Here is a 26,102-nt window from a genome sequence, read left to right as displayed (position 1 = left end):
AATGTAACCCCTTAGGTATCTACTAATCTCTCTTCATTGTCTTCTGTTTATTATCAGGATTCCTGTATTGCCTGATTGGAACAGAGTTTTCTGTCAAGTGAAGGAAGAACTGCATTGTCACAGAGGAGTTTGGAAAAAGCAACAAGGGTAGGACTGTCTGTTTCTGGTTTTGTAAAGCCTTCATTTACCACCACCACTCAATATTGAGACAAGGTATAATCATAGCATTAATGACTGCCTAAGGCTAGAGGACCATATTCTCAGTGTCATGATAGAGATAATGTGTAATACCTGAAATCGGAAGCACAACAGTACTTAGATTTTATCATGTTCACTAAAGCTCTATTATCTATTACATAAGGCTATGGGTTTGACAAACTATTTTCTTTGAAGGATGCAAAGCCCAAGAGAACAGAGCATAAGGTACCTTAGCTGGAAGGAACAAAGTCCTGAGTGAATGCTTAGAACAGTGCCTCCCTGCAGAAGCTGCGTGGGACTATGAGGAGAGAAAGAAGCCACTGAGATTTTGTTATAGCAATTAACACAGTTAGCATATCCTAATGGATATATTAGGACTATTGATTTGTCTCTTGAGAACTATATGACAGATTAAAACTAGCAGGGAGGGATGCAGATGTATACATCAGAGGAGGGAAAGGCTATTCCACCTTGTACAAGTTGACACTACATTGGACAGCCTACCAATGAATGAACAATTCCGACATTAATGAAATGTCTTTATAGAGGGTTGACTATATTCCTGCATAAGGAATAGAATCATCAGTTTCTTAATGAAGCATGACTTCTCTTGAACAAGAGAAGCTAGGTCAAGCATTTGAAGATGCTTTTGTGATACTGTGGCAACATTTAACGACAGATCTTCAGTACTCCCCAGATTACAAAAATTACCTGGCTTTCACTAACCATTGTCCTCATGTCAGAGAAACTTCCCACTGCTATGGAATATTGCCTACAGAGGACACTGTATGTAACTAGGGAGCCATGATAAACAGTGCCACAGACTTCTGTTTTGAAGGCAATATTCATCAATCTCTGCAGAACATAGCTGAAAACCAGCTGGTGCAACCTGCTCTCCTCCAGCACAAAGAGGAAAAAGGCAAGAAGCAGCTCTGGCTATTTGAACACCTTCATATGGCATCTTTCAGTTTGTATCAAAAAACAAAGAAAACCTTGACGAACTTTGGGGAAAAAGAAAAGGCAACTGGAAGATCATGACTTATCACAAAATGGCCAGGGCACTTAGGAATTATGGGAGAACTGGGGAAATCATCAAAATCTGAGGAAGCTAATTTACCAATTCAGTGAGGTCATTCTCCAAAGATTCTCTCCATCTTATTTCTTGGGGAAAAAGAACTTCTGCTCAGTATGTCCCACATGATCAAGAATATCTCAGTTTAAATAACTGGAATGCAAGTTATAACTATGCATATACCAATTACCATGAGCTAAATGAGCTAACTCACCCTGGTTGCTAAATGTACTTTCACATTTCATAGTTTCTTGTCAACAGAAATCCATCCCTATGAGCTTCAGGATTTACCTCTCTTTCTGTCTCTCTCTCTCTCTCTTTCTCTCTCCCCCACCCCCACTGTTTCTCTCTGTCCCTCTGTCATTCTGTTTTTTGTCCTACTCTGAAGGAATTCAGGGATTTTTTAAAAATTTTTTTCTGTGAAGACTCTAGAAGTTTTTGTTTTGCTTTGTTTTTGTTTTTTAAGCTACCCATCATTAACTAGAATTCAGTCATAAGAAAGATGAAGACTTCACATCTTTTGTAAAGGAATAGTTTTACATTGTTGGTGGGACTGCAAACTAATACAGCCTTTTTGGAAAGAAGTATGGGAAATTCTCAATGAACTCAAAATAATCCATTGATTTGATCCCATAATCCCATTACTAGGTATCTAGCCAAAAGAGAAAAATTCCTTTAATCAAAGATAATTGCACTTGAATGTTTATTGTAGTTCATTTTGCAATCAACAAGATGGTGAATCAACCCAAGTGCCCAACAACCCATGAATGGATTAATTAACTGTGGTGTATGTACACCATGGAATACTACTCGGCCATAAAAAAAGATATAGACTTTGCATCTTTAGTATTAACCTGGATGGAACTGGAGAACATTCTGGTTAGTAAAGTATCACAAGAATGGAAAAGCAAGTATCCAATGTACTCAATACTATATGAAGGCTGTAGACAAACTAATACATGCCCACACAGAAGAAAAACTCAATTTAATTCAAGTTGGGGAAGGAGAAAGGAGGGAAGAGGTAGAAAGGAGGAGGGAAGGGGATTAGTGTGCTCTCATATAATGGGCACAAGTTAAGGGTATACGGCATACCTCCTGGGTGAAGGGCTCAACTACAACTTGGGCTTTACCTACAAATGCAAACAATATAACCTAGGGAAAAAAATAAACTAACAGGGAGGGGAAATGATAAATGTTAAGTTAAATGATACGTAATGTATCATTTCCCCTCCTTCTTTATTAGTAGTCTAATAAAGCTCTTATTTAAAAAAGAAAGCAGAGGGGCTTTAGGGATGCACTGAAACCTTCCCCTACTCTATTCCCAACATCTTCAATTTGGTTCTTCATAACTGTTTACCAACGCCTACAAGTGAAGGCCACTCTACCTGCCTTGGCTCTGTCAGGAACACCATGATTTGACCACAGCTGTCCCTGAGCCCCCAGTGGGGACACCTTAAATGAATTTCACTCTTCTGAATTTTGGCTGCCTTACACTATTCCCTCTGCTGGAATGCTCTTTGCCCTCACCTCTATGTGGGTGGGATCTGCCTCTTCTCCCTGCTACTTCTATTGTGCCCTTCTCTCTGGAAGGCTCAGCTGAAAAAGGCAGCATCCTGCTGTGTTTCCTATAATCTGTTCCCTGAACAGCTCTAAGGACACATCTTGTGCCCTCTAGGACCCTCTGCTAGGCCTAGATTTACATGATTATGATGATGATAGGTGGACATCTTCTCTGCCCTGCTGAGTTGCCAGTTCCTTGCAGACAGGTACTCCCTGTACCATTACATGAAAGATATTCAATAACAAACATTAAATGAGTGTAGGAATAAACACATTTATTGCAAAGTCAGTGATTAAGTCAATGGCAGTCTACATCAGCTGGGATGGGAGACCCTTTCCCACCAGATGAGTCCAGATGGGATCATGTTTCCTTTATGACTTTCTGCCTAGCCCTACCACCCTCTAAAAAGATGAAGCTACTGGGCTGAGGTCAGAGCTTGTGAGAGGCAGACAGGACAGTTCAGAACTGGTCTCCACCTGACACATCAAGATTGACATGGAAAAGAATCCACCAAAAATGTAGAGGGGGCAAAAAAGCACTCTTGGTTGTTTAATAGAGTATGGAAAATACCTTACATTTTAGCCATTTTTAAGTAAAAATATCTTTGAGTAAAACTATTTTTGATGAATAGCATGCATAACCCTGGAGCATACAGCTTGATGAGTTCTCACAAAAGGACCACAAGAGTAGTCAGCACTCCATCAGGAAACACCAGCAGCAGCCCAAAAGCTCCTCCCATTCAAACCAGTACACTTGTAAAAGGAAAAAAAAGGATGCAAGAGGGAAGGAAGACAGAAGACAAAAGACACCAGAATGGAGACTGCCAGCATGGGTTTTATTAATAAAAGAATATGAGAAATGCTGTGACCGAGGCAGGCACACCCCTGGGGACCTCAAGCCCTCACTGAGACACACCCAGCAGGGTATTTCCTGATCTACAATAAACTCTCATGTGATTAAACAGACACACATATGGGTAATTCCAGAAATTGTAGACTGATCTTTGGGGGTGAAGAAGATTCCTCATAGGTCCAGAGCAAGGCAGATAAAGAGACGATCTTGTCCCACCCATGTCCCACGGGGACGGTCACTGAGGTCCGCTAGGTCCTGGTCTGTTAGCCACAGCATGCAGCAGAGGCTGCTGGAATAAAGTTGAATTTTGCTTGAAAAAAAAGAGGAAGAAAATGAAGGCCGTGCAGGGCTGTGGCCTGGCGGTGTCCCCCTCCCACTCCTGGGGGACAGGGAAGAGCTAGGCTCTGGGCAGGCCAGCCCACCAGCCCAGCCCAGCCCAGCCACACTGCAATGCCCTTTTTCTGAACCTGGAGTGGTGGAGCATCCACTTGGCTTCCTTCCAGTGGGATGTGACTCCCGCCAGACTCAGAAGCTAAGGAGCTAGGGCTTTGGAGAGGCCTGAGAAGCAGCTCCTGTTATGATGTCCCCTCTGGCCTGAGGCTCTGAGGGCAGGGTCCATCCAAGGTGGTCTAAGTCTTCCTCTTCCCTAGGACTCTCTGCTATCCCCTTGTACAGGAAAAATTCTATGAAGAAAGGAAAGAGAGGAGGTGGTTTGGACACTTACCTCCCTGATTGGAAACAGCTTTGTCTGTCAAGATCAGGGCATGTAACCAATACATAAAGACAGGTAGGTAGCTGATGAGACAGGTGTGTAGGCAGATAATTCTGATGGCAGGGCCCCGGGATGGGTCTGGATACCCATTATAAGGAGGTTTACTGCTCTCCTGGACACAGCACAGGCGGCCTTTAGCCTGACATTTTAGTCAGTATTAGGAAGTGAACAACAAAGAAAACTAACAAATTGGATCATGCAGAAGAGAATGCTTCTACAGCCTTGGAACCCCTTCTAATGTTAGTCAAACCAGGTTCATTCCTAAGTTTCACATTCTACAGACCACTACAGACCACTTTTTCTCCCAGTTTCATACTCTGAGGTTTAAAGAAGAGGCAGACTACGGGGATTTAGGTTAGATGGTTAAATGGAAGGGAGGGGCTGCCTGGGGTTTGCTGCTCTGGGAGGCTTTGGAAATACCACTCAATATTCCTGTTGCTTCCTGTAAATGCAGAAGAATCCAATGATTTTCAAAAAGAAATACTCTAAACACAAATATTTATTGAGGTCTTAGTTTTATATGTCCCAACCCCTGTGTAAAACCCCAGGGAATATAGTGGCTGAATACAGAGCAGTCCCTCAAAGAACTCCGTCTGGTAGGCAAGACAGCCAAGCAAACAGCTGTCCTGCCCTGGGACAAGCATTAGGACATTGCCCTGTCCCAGCTCTGGCACTGGGGGCAAGCCACTTAACTTCTCTATGCCTTGCTTTCGTCATCTGTAAATGGGGATAATAGTCATGCTCCTCTCCTTGGGACGTTGTGAGGATTCAATGAATGAATGCATGAAAGTTCTTGTAAAACTCAGAGAGAGGGTTATAAAGAATTTGTACTTGGTGATGATGGTATTACTGTTATTGTGGAGGTTACCATGGCAGGGGAAAGCTGCCCTAACCTGATGCTTTCCTAACCCAGATTCTCTCCCAGAAGAGGTTCCTCATACTGAGTATTGATAAGGAAGTCCGTCAAATGGCTGAGGGGATGAAAGATGGAAAGAAGAGAGAAGACAATACAGGGCGGGGCGAGGACAGAGGGAGCAGCAAATGTGTGGAGGAGCCCAAGAGGGAGAGGAGACATCCATTTGATTTGCGGATGGGATTTGGAAGATGAGGCAGAGAGTAAAGGAAAGGTCATACACGACAGATCATAAAACATCTAATGTGTCATGCAAAGGAATCTGGGTCTTTAAAAATAAATTTATAGGAAAATATTTTCTAGAAATTTGTGAAGTGCATACTAATTTGTATTAACAACATTTAACTGAACAAGAAAATTTAAAAAGCATGCTTAGTAATCAATTTGCAGCAACAAGAATGGTGAGACTAGGCATAGTACCTTATGCCTGTAATCCCAGCACTTTGGGAGGTGGGAGGATCACTTGAGGTCAGGAGTTCAAGACCAGCCTGGGAAGAAGGAGCAAAAATCTACCTAAAGGGTACAATGAACACTATTCAGGTGATGGGCACACCTATAGCCATGAGTCGGGCATTACAGAAAGCAATCCATGTAACCAAAAACATCTGTAGTCCCTTAATACTTTGAAATTAAAAAACAATTTAAGAATAAAAGGCCATCCTGGGCAACAAAGTGGAACCCTGTCTCTACAAAAAATTTTTTTGAAAAATTCGTGGGGCATGGTGATGAAGACCTGTAGTCCTAGCTACTCAGGAGTTTGAGAGACAGGAAGATCACTTGAGTCCAGGTGTCCAAGTTTGCAGTGAACTATGATCACACCACTGCACTCCAGCCGAGGCAATAAGGCAAACCCTGTCTCTTAATAAAAAAAAGGATGGTGAATGAAGTGGAATGCCCCATAGGCACTTGGATCTGACTATACATCCTTGGGGTTCTGTTGACTGTGACTGATTTCCTGTAGCTTTTCTCAGAACCCAGAATGGCTCCCCTCTAGGTACAGCCTACCTCCTTTGTAGCACTAAAACTATGGCAGAGACTCCCTTGAACCTCCCCGGCACCCTTTGTCCTTACTTTCAAAGCCATATCGTTCTGGTGTCTACCATTCTCTGACCAGCCAGGAGCTTGGAGGTAAATCCTGATTGGCTTAACCCATTCACAGAATTCTATCCCCCTTCCTACTGGTGCACTGAAGTATAGATTGGCGCTTATTACAATTCTGGCTAGAGAGATAAGAGAACCCAGGAAGCTTCTGGGAAAATTTCCCTCTCCCTGAAAAACAAACACACAGATGAAATGGCCTCTTCTTTTTCTCTGTTCTGGGTTGATATGGGATACCTGGAATTGTATGTCCTTGTAGCATCTAACCCAGTATCTTACATCATATAGTTAGATAAGGTTTTGTTCCGTTGAAAATTGAAGATTTTTAACAACTTCCTATGAGATAAGCAGGGTGGTTCTTATCCCTTTGGTAGATTAGGAATCCAAGGCAGATGATTTGGCATAGATTAGGCCTAAAAACTGAGCAGGAGTTAACTTAGGTCTAGTGATTGCTAGTGCTCCTACAATACCAGAATGCTTCTCTTTAGTCTTACCAAATACAGATGAAAAAATATTGGGCACAGCTTCATAAAAGTTTGCCTTTGTGCCCAAAGCAAGGTATGAAAGTTGATTAAACCATCTGATTATATTGAAATCAAAACATATAAGCCATCGGATACTGAGCTGAAAAAATCTGGAAAGGTGGATTATAGTGCTTCTTCAAGCTGAAAGATACCCTCATGTCTGAGTCAGGTAGCTCCTCCAACCAGGATCAATAACCAATAATAAAGCCTCCCAACTTGTGTGCCTGGCAGCGTGCCCCTCCCACTCCTAGGGGACAGGGAAGAGCTAGGCTCTGGCCAGGCCAGCCCACCATCCCATCCCAGCCCGCCCAGGCGGTGAGGGCTTTGGGGATCTAGGCATTGTGTCATGCTTTCAGGGGCCTCCTCAGTTTAACCCAGTGTGCCATACACATGTCATGACTATTTACATGTGCCAAGACCTGAAATAAGTGTGGGAAGAACACACTTGCTTTGCCATGCACTTCTTCATAGCTCACGTTGCTCTTTCACAAACTCTCCCTTCCAGTGAACTGATCTGTTCACTGTCCCCCAAATACCTTGCGGCTGGAGGACACTCCCCTGTGATTCCTCTTGCCTTGAATCCCGGACCTTCCCTTCAATACTTAAAATAATTATTTTTAAATCTCACCCAAAGTGTTCACCTCGAGTCACCTGTTAGATTACATAATGAAAGTTATATAATATGGTTAAACCACTTGGACTTCACAGGTGATCACATTGCATGTGTTCTCATCTGCATGTTTTGTGTCTCTACTAGGCCATAAACCAGGCGTCCTCAAACTATGGCCCGTGGGCCACATACGGCCCACCTAGGACATTTATCTGGCCCACCGGGTGTTTTTGCCGCCACTGCCTGTCCTGCTTAGCAGCTGACTCGTCCCAGGGCCCGCAGTCTGGCCCTCCAACAGTCTGAGGGAGAGTGAACTGGTCCCCTGTTTTAAAAGTTTGAGGACCCCTGCCATAAACTATCTCTCTGAAGGCCACTGCAAAGAGCCTTCCTCATCACAAATAATGAATTCTTAATCTGTTTATTATCTTTGATACTTCCTACTGTCTTCTTATTTTCTAATCTTCTCTACCTTGTCATTTCTGTGGTACTTGGATGTGATGCAGAGGACTAGATTCTTTGATTATTTTTTTCCTCACCCAAAATATATTGTATGTCTACAGATTCACAGAAGGGAAAAATAAGAGACATATTAGCAAAACAAGATAATGATGAGGTGTTGGGGTTTTCTAAACTAAAAATTCCGGGTAGAAAATATTCTTACTAGTAAAGACTGTCTCTGCATTGAGGAAGTGTCCACACGGAGGAAGGAAACATTTGCCATTACTTCTCCCTGGGAATATTTACTACATATAGTCAAGTTTTAAAGGGCTATATTAAGATTTGGAGAAGAGCAGGGTACTTTCGATCTCAAACCACCAATAAAGCCAAAGTATTTGCAAGTTTAGTCATGGAACAAACAACTTTTGCATAATCAAATTAGCTGAATAGTTCCTTCAGAAGCAAAGAGACCCAAGTGGCTGAGTCTACTATTTCTGGAATAAACGTGCATGTGTGTCTAGTGCCAGACTGGGACTTAGCCCCCTGGAACTGATTGCACCAGGATGGGGAAAAAATCTGTTGAATGGTCTGGGAAATGGAGCTTGCCAAGCTCATGGTCCCTCTGAGGTTAGCCCTCCAACCCTCGCTGCCATCCACGTATCCTCCCTCATTCTGGGTAAAAGACAGGTTGGCCAGCTTCTACATCATGGCTTGGTGGCTACAGTGTGGTGGTCGTCCCTCAGGACCAACCAAGAAGGCCAGCCTTGAGGTTTCTAAAGCTGCAAGCCTCTCAAGGGAGTATTCCTATATAGGAACAAACTCTGGGAAGCTGATAAGCCCCCTATAAATATTTGGGAGGCAGTTTTTGAATCAAATGATTTGCCTGCTGATGTCAACTGTTAGAGCACTATTAAAAAGTTAAGACCCAAAGGCCTATGTGAATGGAGATAGATCAGATCAAGCAATTATTTATCCTGATATCAGAGTAATCCAGAAGAACTTTTTATACCTGCAAGGGACTTGTGAGGCCACCCCCATCCTACCTGCTGTCCCTAGAGCTCAGCTAGAGAGCATGAGTCTCCAGGACAGAGGATGAACTCTGTTACATGAAACTCCTACATGAAGGGGAGGGAGCACTGGTTCAGGATCTATGTTTGGGGTTCTAGAAGGAATTGAGGTCACCTGGAAGATACATGGCTGCTCTAAAATAATTCAGGACGGATTTTCTAAGTATACTCTGCTCTCCTGGGAATGAGGCACCATCTCCCCGAGAATCTCCCCCAAATGCTGTGACAGCCTTCAGCTCCCTGATTTCTCCTTAATACCAAGTAACCTCCTAGTTCATCTGCAGGCAATTAATCATTGCTCACAGTAAGCCTCCCCCCTCAACACTCATGATATTTCCTGAAACGTTAATTTTTGTTTCAATAGTTGATTTCTTGTTCAGAATATACTACATTACAGTAATGATACTAAATATTAACATCAAAATACCTTATTATTTGATCTTCAATCCTAGCACTTTTAGCATTCCAGCCATTATTGGAAGGGCTCCTTACTGCGGCGTGTCACATTTACACGCATACATATGCACACACTGAAGTACTTTCCGTTTGAGCTGGTGATATTTTGGGCCCTGAATGCTCTGAAAAAAAGAGAAATCTCTTACTGAGCTAAGGAAGTGAGCTCCCAGTCCTACCTCTGAAAATATTCAGCTTGATAACTCAGTCCTCAGTATTACTAGGTTTCTCTTCCCCCATCCATTGGCCACAGTGTATGAACAGGGTTCATTTGAATTCCCTTGGGGGAATAGGTTTAATTTGGCCTTTAAAAGTCTCCCTAAGCGGATGTCTATTATTGTGGCTGTTGGGCCTTTTCTTATACGGTGCTTAGAACTAGCTACAAAAATATTGCATTTGTTTATGTCTCACCATGTGTATTTTTAGTTTGGATCTATGCAGTTTTAATTTGTCTCAGTCTCCACCGATTTTGGAAAAATAAGTTCAAAGAGTAAAAGAAAAAAAAATAACTACAGTAAACACTGCTCACTCTCATGTTCTTCTGAGCTATAACAGGAAATGCATTTCTGACACTTTTAAAATGAGCAATCACACGTATAATCAACTTGGTTAAAACTTCCTTCCTGGTCACTGCAACACTTCCTCTGCATCTGGATATGAAGGGAGCCCCAGAAAAGAGGAAGAGTATAGAAGCACACTGGGTAGGTTTGAATTTGTTTTGTTTTCAAAAATTAAACAAATGATCCTTCAGCATCTTCGCCTCGGCTGCTTTATCAGGTATTGCTTCCTTCTATTTTTTGCCTCTGTTGGATCTGACTCAGAATAGTGACACTTCCTTCTCAGCTAGGATGTTTTCATCTGGAAGTGTTGTCGGTTCTTGAGATGATACTACCACTGCTTGTCTGTGTTCCGTTGTCTAGTCCAACCTAAACCGTGGATATCCACAAGGTTCCAGAAATAGTTTTACAGGTGCATCAGAGGTTTTTTTGTTTTTGTTTGGGAAGAAGAGAGAAGGCACGGGAGCCTGAGCCTTCCAGGCTTCACATTCTTACAGTACATGCTCAGAGATTACCGTACTTAACAGTGTTTCCACGTCTTCTCATAAAAGGAGAAAGCTTCATGGCCTCTACCATGAAAGAAACCAGTGAGTATTTAGTCAGCCTTCCCTTCTGCATCCTGTAAGACTGCTTGGTGTCACTGAGGCAGATGTTACGGTTGTGTATTTGCATGTTGCCTAAATTCTGACATGTTTATTTCAGGTTACTATCAATATTACTGTATCTCAGAGTTCTCACCTTTGTTAGTTTTTATGCAGGACAGCAAAAGACTGAAATGAACATTTTAAGCTGCAAGGGACACGTCTTTGAAACAGTTGGTTTCATTTACTTAACTAAGGATAACTTTGTAGTATTTTAAGAGAGGGAATATTGAATTTAAAATGAAGTAAAGCCAAGATTTGAACATACGTTTGGATCTAAGAAACTAGTCTTTCTTATCTTTTAATCAAACTCTCCTTTTTGGTATACATTGAATGATTATGTCTTATGCAAATAAGCAATTGTGAGTCTCACTAACATTAGTTATTTGGGAGAGTGAATGATATCTTCTAAAGCAGTAATTTTTGTTTAAATAGTTGATTCTTACTTAAATATAATGTGTATTATATTGATACTAAATACCAAAATCAAATACCTTATTATTCATCTTCCAATTGTAATACTTTCAGTACTTCAATCACTATTTGAAGGGTTTCATACTTTAGTATGTTGCATTTATACTTAAATGCTTCGTGAAGGGTAGATACTTAAACATTTGTAGGAGGGGTGAATAAACTACCTAGAATAAATTTGTAGATTTGTGCTATAGAAATAAAAATACTAGAGCACAAAGAAGTTAAAAAATAATTGGTTGGGGTCTAAACAGCAGGTCACTGGAGTCTAGAAATCCTGGCTTCCATCCCGTGGTTCCTCCACTGTGTATAGTAGAAGCAGATCAAACAAGTTGGTGCAAAGTTAAAATGACCCCAATGTTCACTTTAGGAGAGGGACAGCCTTGGATGACTCCTCTAAGACACAGACCTAATATAGCAATGACAGCTAGAACATTTACACATTTCATGATTCAAAATTTTGTGCATCTGCAATTCGTTTTGATTGCAACTCTGCCAATTTTGATATTTTTTGAGTTTTATGAATGAAATGACTAGTTTTCCTAAATAGAAAGGGAAAAAAAAAAAGAAAGAAAGAAAGGCAGGAAACTGTCTAGGGAGTAGATCCTAAGTCCAGACAGTTTAAAAATAAGGAACGTGAAGCGGGGTTGAGTAAGGTGTCTGGGTTGTAAGAAGCGTGAGACTGAAAAAGGAGGAAGTAGGTTTAAGGCCTGTTTTCAGAGCGAGGTGTCTCAGCACCTCTGGTTGCTCCTTGTAAACTCAAACTTGACTCTCACCTGCATTATTTTACTCTTCCATGTGGTTCGGTATATCTAAGAACAACAATTACTATTTTGACCTATTATAAGGGACTATATGAGATACAGGGACTCATGAGATACATGTTTATATATAAGGTATATATAAGAACATGTATTTCTTATATGTTCTTTCAGTATATTTAAGAACAACAATTACTATTTTGACCTATTATAAGGGACTGTATGAGATACAGGGACTGTATGAGATACATGTTTTACATAGCTCTTATTAAATTTTTCAAATTATACAAAAGTAGAGTGATCAACGAATGTCTACGTACCCATCACCCCTACTGAACAAGTATTACTGTATTTAACTCTCACCTCCACCCTCTGAGGTATTACTAACCCATCTGAGAGACGAGAAACAGGCTCAGAGACTAATTAATTGGCCCAAGTGTCCAGAGAGTAATGGGCGGGGCCAGGATTCTAAGGCCCTCAGTCTGAAACCTGTGCTCGAGGACCACTGTCCCTCACCTTAAAGTACTTGGTCCCTCTGGGTCTTTGCAGGCCCATCAGTCTGCTGCACATTCGCTTCTGCTATCTCGCGGGAAAATGTGACGTGCTGTTCTTGTGACAAAGCCCTCTGTCCCTGCACTTCCAGGTCGCTTAGGGCATGGAGCTGGAGAACTATGAACAGCCGGTGGTTCTGAGAGAGGACAACGCACGCAGGCGCCGCAGGATGAAGCCGCGCAGCGCCGCAGCCAGCCTGTCGTCCATGGAGCTCATCCCCATCGAGTTTGTGCTGCCCACCAGCCAGCGCCACAGTAAGAGTCCCGAAACGACGCTGCTGCACGTGGCGGGCCACGGCAACGTGGAGCAAATGAAGGCCCAGGTGTGGCTGCGTGCGCTGGAGACCAGTGTGGCTGCGGACTTCTACCACCGGCTCAGCCCCGACCACTTCCTCCTGCTCTACCAGAAGAAGGGCCAGTGGTACGAGATCTATGACAAGTACCAAGTAGTGCAGACTCTGGATTGCCTGCGTTACTGGAAGGTGCTGCACCGGAGCCCCGGCCAGATCCACTTGGTGCAGCGGCGCGCGCCCTCGGAGGAGACGCAGGCCTTCCAGAGACAGCTCACGGCCCTCATGGGCTATGACGTCACCGACGTCAGCAACGTGCACGACGACGAGCTCGAGTTCACGCGCCGCCGCCTGGTCACCCCACGCATGGCGGAGGTGGCTGGCCGCGACCCCAAGCTCTACGCCATGCACCCCTGGGTGACGTCCAAGCCCCTCCCGGAGTACCTGTGCAAGAAGATTGTCAACAACTGCGTCTTCATCATCATCCACCGCAGCACCACCAGCCAGACCGTCAAGGTCTCAGCAGACGACACTCCCGGTACCATCCTGCAGAGCTTCTTCACCAAGATGGCCAAGAAGAAGTCTCTCATGGACATCTCTGAAAGCCAGAACGAACAGGATTTTGTGCTGCGCGTCTGTGGCCGAGATGAGTACCTGGTGGGTGAAACGCCCATCAAAAACTTCCAGTGGGTAAGGCACTGCCTCAAAAATGGAGAAGAGATTCACCTGGTGCTTGACACGCCCCCGGACCCAGCCCTGGACGAGGTAAGGAAGGAAGAGTGGCCGCTGGTGGATGACTGCACGGGAGTCACCGGCTACCACGAGCAGCTGACCATCCACGGCAAGGACCATGAGAGTGTGTTCACAGTGTCCCTGTGGGACTGTGACCGGAAGTTCAGGGTCAAAATCCGGGGCATTGACATCCCGGTCCTACCCCGAAATACTGACCTCACAGTTTTTGTAGAGGCAAACATCCAGCATGGGCAACAAGTCCTCTGCCAAAGGCGAACCAGCCCCAAGCCCTTCACAGAGGAGGTGCTCTGGAATGTGTGGCTTGAGTTCAGTATCAAGATCAAAGACTTGCCCAAAGGGGCTCTGCTGAACCTTCAGATCTACTGCGGCAAGACGCCAGCACTGTCCGGCAAGGTCTCTGCAGACACGTCTAGTTCTGAGTCCAGGGGCAAAGCTCAGCTTCTCTATTATGTGAATCTGCTGCTGATAGACCACCGGTTCCTCCTGCGCCGCGGTGAATATGTTCTCCACATGTGGCAGATATCTGGGAAGGGAGAAGACCAAGGGAGCTTCAGCGCTGACAAGCTCACATCAGCAACCAACCCAGACAAGGAGAACTCCATGTCCATCTCCATTCTTCTGGATAATTACTGTCACCCAATAGCCCTGCCTAAGCACCGCCCCAGCCCTGACCCAGAAGGGGACCGGGTTCGAGCAGAAATGCCCAACCAGCTTCGCAAGCAATTGGAGGCCATCATAGCCACTGATCCACTTAACCCTCTCACAGCGGAGGACAAAGAATTACTCTGGCATTTTAGATATGAAAGCCTTAAGCACCCAAAAGCATATCCTAAGCTATTTAGCTCAGTGAAATGGGGACAGCAAGAAATTGTGGCCAAAACATACCAATTGTTAGCCAGAAGGGAGGTCTGGGACCAAAGTGCTTTGGATGTTGGGTTAACCATGCAACTCCTGGACTGCAACTTTTCAGACGAAAATGTAAGAGCCCTTGCAGTTCAGAAACTGGAGAGCCTGGAGGACGATGATGTTCTGCATTACCTTCTACAGCTGGTCCAGGTAGGGATGTTGGTGTTATCAGCAGAACCCTCCTGCCAAGGAACTTATTTGCATGCACACAGGACAGCATCCAGATGTCCTCAGACGCCCTTTGTTCAGGGCTTTGTCATCAGTCAAAGCAGATCTGATGAAGCCACCTCAAAAAGTAGTAAACTGTCCCATTTACTTTTTTGCTGTCTTTGAGGGTTTGTGGGCAAGCATTTTAAAGACATTAGTACTTCACTTTTTAGGAGAATTGGCCCTGTGGGAATACTTTGTTCTCACTTATTATTTTAATGGTAGATTCCACTTATGAAGGCTTCTTCTTGCCAAGGCTTAAAGTGATTTTCATAGTTTTTGTATATTATCTCATGATGGAGGTCAAATTAGCATTGGCATTTTATGCTTAAGGAAACTGAGGCACAAGAAACTAAATAATGTGCCCAAGGTCACATAGTTTGAAAGAAGCAGACCAGGATCCAAAACCTAGGAGGTCTGTCTCCAGGCTCCGCTCTTTCTACCACTCCCTTGACATCCTAGATTAGTCTGGTATTTGGAGGGTGTGGGCTAGATGGAAAGGGTCTTACTCTCTGCCTGTGTTTCCACACCAGTTCTCATGATGTTTCCTAGGGTCCTGAGAAGCTAAGTGATTTGCCTAAGATTTAGCAAAGGAGTTAAAGAAGGAACAGTTCGAGGGTTGACTAAAGCAGTTCTCAAGCTACACTGTACTGCTTGACAAGGAAAATGAAGTAAAGGAACTGGAATAGGAATGCTGTTTTAGAGCACAGACCTGTTCATTCATTAATTCAACAACACGTACCACCAAGAAGACTGGCATTAAATGAGTATTCACACAAATAGATAGGGGTTTGGAGTTTGTTTTTGTTTTTTGTTTTTTTGAGACAGCTGTTGCCCTCAATAGAATGCCATGGCATCACAGCTCATAGCAACCACCAACTCTTGGATTTAAGCAATTCTTTTGCCTCAGCCTCCAGAGGAGCTGGGACTACAGGCACCCACCACAATGCCCAGCTATTTTGTTGTTGCAGTTGTGTTGTTTTAGCTGGTCCAGGCACCAGCCTTGGTATATGTGGCTGGCGCCCTACCCACTGAGCTTTGAGCGCTGCCCACAAATAGATGTTTTCTACCAAATTGTGACCAGTGCTTTGGGGAAAACTACAGAGTGCTATAAGAAAACAGGAATGCAGGGGACATCTAATTTAGATTGAGGGACCCACGGGCAGTTGTAAGTAGGAGATGTTTGTCCTGAGATTTTTAGGATCAACCAGGCTAAATTTAAGACACTAAACTGTCTAATCACTATATTTATAGGGAGTCTGTGGAGTTTTCCAGTAAGCATTTTGGATATTCCCAACTTCAACTCTGAAGTTTTACCTTCCCGTTAGTCAGATACCCGAAAGATTACATTTGGCTTCTGCTTTTATCTATTAAATATATCCAGTATTTTTTCTACCCACTAGTTCAGATACTGGCATAATACAAAAGAATTTTAGAATAATTAAAGGATTTCCAATTTTCTAGCTCTCCATAACAAAAACACAAAACAAATTTGCATGAGCTCTGTTTCAGATTGCAAGGCTGCCATCAATATTCTTCATTGTCGTTTTCATAAGGACACTTTACAGAATTGGCAAACGAATAGTGTTCTTGGAAACAGAATGAAAGCAGTCAATAAAATTAACAGTGAATTTGTGGTCTTAAATTTATAGAAGAGTAGTCATTTGTAAAAATACTTGAGACAATTTTGGCTATAGTGAAATGACTCATTCCAGATCAAAATGGTGCCCTAGTTGAGATTTATGTTGTCTTTACAGAAGTGAAACATAAAGAAGGTCAGAAACACTCATATTAGGGTTAAAAACGTAAAACATTTCTAAATTGAGTACTGGTGGCAAAATAACCACATTCTCAGAATTAAGGCCTCAGATGCTGCTATAAGGGCACCAATTTGACCACACCTAAGAAAAACACTTTTGAGAACATGGGCATAATTGGAACAGTGTCAAGTCAATATCGATCATTTTCAAACTGGAAAACCAGAGTAAAAATCGTAAATCCTACCAAGAAGCCCTGAGCCCTAAAATATAAATTAGAATGGGAATTTCTTCTGTTCCTTGGGAGAAAAAAAGGATAAACCATTTCTGTTGCAAGGGGAATATTCCTAGATATTTAATTTTAAGCCTCTGTCCATGTTTGACGTCTATCTTCTAACTTCGTATATGCATTTAGAATAATCTAAACAATACTCATTACTCTTGCTACTTTAAAAATTATTAACTATTTCAAACTTGCAGGAAAGTACAGAGACTCATGGAATGAATATTCATGCAACCAAGATTTAATTATGTTTTTACATTTTGTCGGTTCTTTTTCCTTAGGAATAGACCTGTCACCTAAGTCAATGTTCTCTACGTTAGCCATGAGACAAGAAAACTACTAAAGACTAAAAATGAAGATCAAATTCTACCCAAGGAAGCATATAAAATCAGGACTTTGGGACCAAAAGTTCTGTATACACCATAGCATGTCGGGGTGGTGGTGACGGCTGAGTGTGGATTGATCTAGGCAGATCATTTACTTGCCAGTGAGAAGCCAGAAAGGAAATCTGTCGCTTAGGGCTTTTAGGATCTTCACACCTAACAAATACATTTCTCTTCTGTAAGATGAAGAATACTTACATCTCTGTCCACTGTCTATTTTCCTTCTTATAACCTCGCTTTCCTTCCACTTGATAGATTTCTTACAGCTGTCTTCATCTTTCTCCTCTACCCTTCCAGTAAAACCAGCAGATACCTAATTGGAACAAATGTTCGCTCCTCTTCACCTTTGCAGTTATCACCAGCACGTGACCCTGAGTCAGCCGTTCCAGCCTCTAATCCATTTCTGTCATCGGATATTCTATGATCTTCAGCAAGTAGTTCATTCTGGTCCTAGGTGTCCCGAGAAAGAAAGGAGCTTAAATGAACTGGAGAGATTCGCATCACTTTAGCCATAAAAACCCTCTCAAGCAGAGCACCAGTTTTTTCTTCTTTCCTTTTCCTGATTCACCAACATAGAATGCAGTCTCACAAATTCTAATGTGTTCTTCCTTCAGGCTGTGAAATTTGAACCGTACCATGATAGTGCCCTTGCCAGATTCCTGCTGAAGCGTGCTTTAAGAGTAAGTACTTTTACTTTGATAATAGTATGAAATGTTAAGTAGGCAGAAATTGACTGACAGACATAGAGCATTAGTTAGAATAATTTCAACCTTCTTGTATCTACCCTCAGAACAAAAGAATTGGTCACTTCTTGTTTTGGTTCTTGAGAAGTGAGATAGCCCAGTCCAGACACTATCAGCAGAGGTTCGCGGTGATCCTGGAAGCCTATCTGAGGGGCTGTGGTACAGCCATGCTGCACGACTTTACCCAGCAAGTTCAAGTCATCGAGATGTTACAGAAAGTCACCATTGATATTAAATCCCTCTCTGTCGAGAAGTATGATGTCAGTTCCCAAGGTACGGTGGCTATTTTTTCTCAGTTCTCTTTCCAAATGCCTTTATCTCCGAACGCCATCATTCCTGTAACTCTTCTTTCTGAAACCCACGTTGCATCTTCATAAAGGCAGCCAAGAACACATTTTTAGTATTTTGTCTGTGTGGAGTAAGCAAATTTAAATTTCCCATTTTACAAATTAATAATTTTTTGACTATATGTATATGCTTAATGATGAAGTTATGATAATAGATATTAAACTCTTTGAAAAATTAAAAAGCATTATGCAGTAGTCAGATGTATTCTTTAAGGACAGCTGTACACAGACACACAGAATCCATTTCTAAATCTTTAATTTTTTCTCTGCATCTTTGAATATATGCCTATGGCTCCCAAGTTTTCAGTCCTTCCAAGCACTGAATTATTAAGAGGCCATTTTAAATTTTTTGCATTTCTTCATATACATATATCTGTAACTCAGAATAATACGTATCTATGCCTGTAAATGCATACACAGTTGGCCCTCTATATCCATGGGCCCACATCTGTGAGTTCAAGCAAACCACAGATTGAAAATGTTTTTTAAAATTTCATCTGTACCGAATATGTATAGATTTTTCTTGCCGTTATTTCCTAAACAGTACAATCCCCCATGGACATCAATAGACGATTATATAGGGGCTTCCCACTGTGGTTCTCCCCCTCCTCCCACTACCAGAGGTTCTGTTCCTCCTCTTTCACTTGTCTCTTTTATCTTTCAATAAACTCTGTCCATTTGCTTAAAAGAAAGAGACGATTATATATACATATATATTTATGTATACATATGTATTTATATTCTATGTATATATAAAGATATGCATTTATCTCATCTTTATGCACACACACCACCCCCTCTGAAGCCATTTCCCATATTCTCTTATCCTTACCCTAAAAAAGCTTATTCTTACTTAGGAAAATGAATTAGTCCTTCTCTGTATTCTGATAGGCTTTGATTGATACGTCATTAATTTAAAGTCATTAACGTATTTTTCTGGTCTGTTAAACAGTGTGAATCTTGATGCTAGAGGATACTTCTTTTTCACTTTTATATACCTGGACCTAGCACTGTGGCTTGTTGCATAGATTCTTACTAATATACTCAGTATTTTAAACTTCTGAACATTTTAAATTTCTACTTAGTTCCTTTGATTCTTTTGCAATACATCAGGAATGTTCTCTCCTAAAAATGGTAGTGGTAACAATAATCTTTTTTTATTTTACAAAAAAAAAGGGGGGGAGGACACATTTCTACTGACCTCCATCCTGTCTGTTATCCAGAAAGCAATTTTTAATTTATGTATTTTGCCTTTAGAATTTTGAGGCTGTCACATCTTCTCTACACAACCTAACTTCCTCTTTTTTTTTTTTTTAATTGTTGGGAAATCCTTGAGGGTACAAAGAACCAGGTTACACTGCTTGCATTTGCTATGTAAAGTCCCTCTTATGATTGTGTCCCACCCCCAAAAGGTGTGTCACACTCCATAACCCCCTACCCCCCTCCCTCCTTCCCTAACCTAACTTCCTCTTTTGAAAAGAGCTTACATAGCCTTAACCAAATATCATTTGTTATTGTCTTCAGATGTCTGTTTCCCAAACAGATAGCACTTTAAAGTTTCACACGCTAAAAAGAAAACTAAAGTATTAATTCCTCCCAACCCGGAACACTCTTCTTTACCTGATTGTGTTGGCATCTGTGTGCCCTCCCATGTATATACATGTATTTGTGTCCCCTGTCTCCTATTGTAGTATATGTATGTGGTCAGGTTGCTCATGGGAAATTTAACTTATCACACTACTTTAAATGGGTAGTTCCTCAAAGGGAGGGCCCTACCCCCTTTTCTGCTGCATCACACCAGAACGAATGTACAGAATGCTGGGAATAAGTATGCTGTCAGGAAATGTTCTGTTTCTTGGACTCACATATTTCTTATGTACTTTTGACAATTACAGTTATTTCACAACTAAAGCAAAAGCTTGAAAACCTGCAGAATTCTAATCTCCCCAAGAGTTTCAGAGTTCCTTATGATCCTGGACTGAAAGCAGGAGCACTGGTGGTAGGTATCACTTGGATATTTCTCTATGATATTTTTGTCTAGATGTCTAGCATGCTTTCCAGGCCCCAGGACTTAAAAGCAGATGTTTATGCAGAGACAAGGAAGCTGACAAGTCTAAGGATGGGCTTGTGTCAAGCCCTTATCTAATCATGGGCTCCTGGAAGTCTCAGCACACCAGGCAATGTCCCTTTTATATTGTTTTAAAATCAGCTATTGAAGTATCTTTTACATACGATAAATTTTTCCGTTTTGGTGTACAATTCAGTGAGTTTAGACAAATTTTTAGAGTCATATGACCATTACTGCAATCAAAATAGAAAACATTTCCATAGAAATGTTATAGAAAAAGTTCTCTTATATTCCTTCGTAGTTAGTCCTTTTCTACCTCCCATTCCCCACCCTACGCAATAGACCTACTATCTAGCATAATTTTACTTTTTTCTAGAATTTTATTAAGTATAATCATATAGCATATGGTTTTATATCTAGATAATGCTTTTAAGGTTCATTCCTGTTATTGTATGTATCAGTAATTTATTCCTCCTTATGATTGAATAGTATTTCTTTGGATGGATGGATATACCACAATTTGTTTTTCGTTTTTATTTTTTTTAAGTAAATATTTAACAGTGAGATAACTGGGTCAAATTATAAGTGTGTATTTAATTTTACAAGATACTGAAAAATTATTTTTCCAAAGTGGTTGTACCATTTAAATTCCCACCAGCAAGGTATTCAAGTTCCAGTTGTCCACATCCTTGCCAACACTTATCCATGTTTTTAATTTTAGCCATTCAAGTCAGCGTGAAGTAGTATCTCACTGTTATTTTTATTTGCATTTGCCCAGTGACGTTCAACACGTTTTGCATGTTAATTTTCCATTAGAATATCTCCTTCTGAAAAATTTTCTCTTCAATTTGTGGCATTTTTATTATTTTTATTTATGAGAGTTATTTATATAAACTGGACACAAATTCTTTTCTTTTCTTTGAGACAGAGTCTCACTCTATTGTCCTGGATAGAGTGTTGTGGCATCTTCATAGCTCACAGCAACCTCAAACTCTTGGGTTCAAGCAATCCTCTTGCCTCAGCCTCCCGAGTAGCTGTGACTATAGGTGTGCACCACCATACCCAGCTAGCTTTTCTAGTTTTGGTAGAGGTGGGATCTTGCTCTTGCTCAGGCTGGTCTTGAACCCCTGAATTCAAGCAATCCACCTGCTTTGGCCTCCCAGAGTACTAAGATTACAGGCATGAGCTACTGTGCCCATCCTGCAAATTCTTTGTCAGGCATAAATTTTGTAAATATTTTTTCCTAGTCTGTGAATTGCTTTTTTAATTTTTTCAGAAGTGCCTTTCAGAGAACAGAAGGAATTAATTTTGATTAAGTTCAATTTAAAACTTTTTCTTTCACAATTTGTGCTTTCTGTGTCTTATCTAAGAAAGACACTCTTATCTATTTAATTCCGATGCTTGGATCTGGGGTGATCTCCTTACCCTCCAAGGAACATTTGACAATATGTAGAGACATTTTTCACTGTTATAACTGGGAGAATGTTATTGGCATTTAGTGAGGATAAGCCAGGTATAATGCTGTTAATTATCCTACAAAGAACAGGATGGTCTCCATAACATAAATTATACAGCCCAAAGTGTCAATAGTGCCAGAGCTAAAAATTCCTGGCCTAACTCAACGTGACAAATGTTTTTTCCTAGAAGTTTTATGGTTTTAACTCTGTGAGCTTATGATCTAGTTTTGAGTTCATTTTTGTGTATGATATGTGATAAAGACCAGAGTTCATTATTTCATTTTTTTTTTTGAGACAGAGTCTCACTTTGTCACCCTTGATAGAGTGCCGTGGCATCATATCTCACAGCAACCTCAGACTCTTGGGCTTTAGTGATCCCCTGACCTCAACCTCCCAAGTACCTGGGACTACAGGTGCCCACCACAACACCCAACTACTTTTAGAGACAGGGTCTTGCTCTTGCTCAGGCCAGTCTGGAACTCTTGAGCTCAAGGTGATCCACCCACCTTGGCCTCCCAGAGTGCTAGGATTTACAGGTGTGAGCCACCGCACCTGGCCTAGAGTTCATTATTTAATGTGAACATCCAGATTTTCTGACATTATTTGTTGCAAAAACCTATTCTTTTCCAAGTACCTTGGCACTTTCACCAACTATCAACTGATGATGTATGTGAGCGTCAATACCTAGATTCTCTATTCTGTTCCACTGATCTGTCATTATATCAACACCACATACTCCTGACTATGTTCAAATAGCAAAGTACTTCATGTCCGTGTACTCACATACTTCCTTCATTAGCTCCCCTGCATCTTTGTACCATTTTTATTATGGATTTCATTTCCACATGTGTTATAAACCCTATAATACATTATTATTTTTTCTTGAAACCATTAAAAATAGATTTAACAGGATTCATAGATTAAACTTTTTTGTTCTGTTTACTCATATATTTATTTATCATTACGGGGTACTCGTCATTGCTTTCTATAGGTCCAGACTTCCATTTGGCATCACTTCCCTTTAGCCTTTAACAGGTAGTGGTGAAGTTGCTCTCCTTTAAAGGGGATCTGGGGGTACCAGAATTCTGTGAGTGAGGTGTGGACAGTGTGGGATCTGCTGCATCTCCTAGGTACCTCCACAGGCTCTTACTGTTCCTTGGAGCACAGTTTGAGAACCCCCTGTGTATGTATCAAGAATTGGTTCACACGTTGCATTTCTAGATTTGATAAGAACTCCTTCTGTATTTTTATCCAAATATTGAAAATGATTTTCCATCTATAACTCTGACCTGATTATTTATAATGATGCTTTGCAAGAGAATTTGTGTCTCTACCATGTACATATTCATTATTCATTGCATGTAGGAAATATGTGACTGCTTTCTTATAGATTGAAAAATGTAAAGTGATGGCCTCCAAGAAGAAGCCCCTGTGGCTTGAGTTTAAATGTGCCGATCCTACAGCCCTATCGAATGAAACAATCGGGATTATCTTTAAACATGGTGATGATCTGCGCCAAGACATGCTTATTTTACAGGTCTGTGAATGCTAAGGAGTTGTTTTTAGTTTTCTGAAAAAAAGGCTTCTGTAATAGATCTAAGACATGCCCTCCACTGATCCTGTTCTGTTCTCTTCTTTCATATGATAAATAGTGATCGAAGATCACATAATAGAAAGTTTTCTCTTGGGGAACATGACTGTGGACCTTTAGATATGCAATCTAACGAGCATCACAGTTCTGTCTGTTTCTTCCAAAATGCATCTCCAACACGACCAAGTAGCCAGATACATTTCCCTCTCCTAACTTATCTTTATACTTCCCACCCCAAGCTTAACAACATGGAGTAGTGCCCTATTCACACCGGCACCCACCTTACTCCTGTTCGTGGACATGTCTACACACTCCTAGGTGCTCTTCTTAGATGTTGTCTCCTCTGATCAGATATATAAACTCAAGGGAATGAAGTGATAAGAAAGAGAGAGAAGGTTTCTCCAGTGATGTACTGGAGAAATCATGCAGGTAAGTGATAAGACTAAACATGCAGGTATTATTAGGGCAGAAGCTGAATAGCGAAGGTATCAGTACCAATAGTTTTCATGTTTTCTAACATTTTTGGATAGACTTTAGTGTCACAGATATATAAAATAACATTCTCCAGATTCTAGTTTTCCAACATTGTAGGAGCAAGAATTTCTGTTACTTTGTTTATAAAAGATAAACCATATTGATTTAATGGTGACCTATTTAAAAACTGGTCCTGTTTCCATTCTCTCCAAGTTTTTGTTTTCCCTCACCTCTAATGTGGAAATAATAATACCCTTGCTTTACTTTCATTTCAAGAAGGGTATGTGTATTTTCCAGGAAGCGTGTTAGAAAGAAAGAAAGGAAGAAATCCTTCAAACCTTTTATAAGTTTATGAAATTTCAAATAAATCTGTAGAATATGTTGAATTATTTGAAGATGGGTCTTTCAAAACCACAAAAATCACTCTATGATTCCTCTCATTCTGACAAAAAAGTTTCCCTCAAGTATCTTGTTGTATTGATTTATTATAGACACACAATTTGGCAGCTAAGGGTAAGTTATTTAAACTCTTGACACCTTTGTTTTTTCACCTACAGAGTGGGAGTGATAATCCTGCCCATACTATAGGGTAAGGCAAGGATCACACGTAAAACAGCAATCAGTAAATGCCAGCTGCCATAACTACCATCTTTGTTCTTGATGCTTTTGTTGTATCCAGTGGTAAACATGTGTAAGAGTGTTACAGTTATTATGGCAACACATACATAACTAAACCAGAGTTTTAAACAGAGAGATAATGAACCATGGTTAAAACCTACCCCCAGCGCAATTCATTTATCCTCTTCCCCATGGTACATTTCAGGGACTGAAGTGGGGAAACTTTAGAGCGCCAGGTTGATCAACAGAAGTGCAGTTGTCAGTTACATGTTTTACAATGACTTCTCTGTTTTGTGTTACTAAATTACTGTTTTTTAAGGGAGAAGAGAAATGTATTAAATATATGTACTTACAAAGGGAACATGTCTGTATTTTGATGTCCAGATTCTACGAATCATGGAGTCCATTTGGGAGACCGAATCTCTGGATCTGTGCCTCTTGCCATATGGTTGCATTTCAACTGGTAACAAAATAGGTATGTGCTTACCTCAGGAGAGGAATATACCACTCAGCTGGTTTTGCAAGATTCTATTTCCTTCACTGTAGGCACTTAGTAACTAAAAAATCACAATTATAATCTATGTAAAAAGGAAGAAAGCGTTTCCACACTGGTGAGGGTGACTCTGAATTTAATATGGATGTGTAGAAAATACATGAGCACGTGATTCAAACCCTTGTGACTATACATGGAAATGATTTGGGTAAGAACTTGTTCCCTCCTCTTTCCTTCTCCACCTCTAGACTTTAACTCAAAACTTTTCTCTCACAAATAACATTTAAAAATAGACGGAAAGATCTGTCACTTATTTTAATATTCCAGAATTCATATTATCAAAGCTATTACACACTCTACTCTTAGGTACTTTTATCCAACATTAGTTTGAGTCAAACATATGTTTATTTAAGTTTCGGATTTGAGAGATTTTAGAACTACAAACCATTTACATTTGACCCTGTACTTGAAAAAAGGGAAAGGCACGAATTACCATGTGGAGATGGATGCACTTAGCACATAAATGCTTTTATTTATTACTGTTCAAAATCAGCACGTTCCTCTTGTCACTCAGGGATATTGAAAGTATATCCCACACGACTTGCATATCTTCCTCCTTTTCTTTCTCTTCCTTCTAAGAAAAGCAACAGCGTGGATCTGGAAAATAACCATTTGGCTTAAAAAAACAAAACAATACAAAACAACCCTCTGCCTCCATGCAACAAAGACCTAGCCAGTCTTCCTCCAGGCAGGCCCCAGGTCCCCATCTCCAGCAAACTGTGCATCCTCACACAGGAATGATCGAGATCGTGAAAGACGCCACGACAATCGCCAAAATTCAGCAAAGCACGGTGGGCAACACAGGCGCGTTTAAAGACGAAGTCCTCAATCACTGGCTCAAAGAAAAATCCCCTATTGAAGAAAAGGTGAGCTCATGCTTTTCTCCACTTTGGAGGATCCTTTCACATCCTCAGACGGTCATTTGTGCAGCAGTAGTGGTGGCAGGGTTGCAAAGGACCGACCACCATCTCGCAGGAGGCCCTATCAGTAAAGTCCTTTACTCATAACGTGAGGGGGGTTCACATGCTTGCCGTGATGCTGACAGAGCCTGTCTGTGTAAAACAGAGGCATTCAGTTCGGGACTCCGTGAGCATTTGCTTCTCTTTTGATTATCAGGCATGCTTTGTTTAAAC

General features: G+C 41.2%; 1 protein-coding gene and 1 pseudogene across 1 annotated transcript in view; both read left to right on the top strand.

Moving 5' to 3' along the window:
- The first annotated feature begins 798 nt into the window (after positions 1–798).
- LOC111728716 lies at positions 799–1,496 on the top strand (annotated as a pseudogene).
- An 8,708-nt stretch (positions 1,497–10,204) lies between these two features.
- PIK3CG (phosphatidylinositol-4,5-bisphosphate 3-kinase catalytic subunit gamma) overlaps positions 10,205–26,102 on the top strand; it is a 33,921-nt gene continuing 18,023 nt past the window's right edge. The window contains exons 1-8 of the mRNA XM_023507727.1: positions 10,205–10,335; positions 12,632–14,638; positions 17,733–17,798; positions 17,909–18,134; positions 20,104–20,207; positions 23,124–23,270; positions 24,801–24,891; positions 25,705–25,835. Coding sequence (XP_023363495.1) covers positions 12,644–14,638; positions 17,733–17,798; positions 17,909–18,134; positions 20,104–20,207; positions 23,124–23,270; positions 24,801–24,891; positions 25,705–25,835 — 2,760 coding nt within the window. The 5' untranslated portion in view covers positions 10,205–10,335; positions 12,632–12,643. The remainder of the gene's footprint in view (positions 10,336–12,631; positions 14,639–17,732; positions 17,799–17,908; positions 18,135–20,103; positions 20,208–23,123; positions 23,271–24,800; positions 24,892–25,704; positions 25,836–26,102) is intronic.

Source organism: Otolemur garnettii, unplaced genomic scaffold, assembly GCF_000181295.1.
Source record: "Otolemur garnettii isolate 467f Iridium unplaced genomic scaffold, OtoGar3 scaffold00005, whole genome shotgun sequence".
NCBI lineage: Eukaryota > Metazoa > Chordata > Mammalia > Primates > Galagidae > Otolemur > Otolemur garnettii.
The sequence above is the reverse complement of the archived record's forward strand: the minus strand, read 5'-3'. Positions and strand labels throughout refer to the sequence as shown.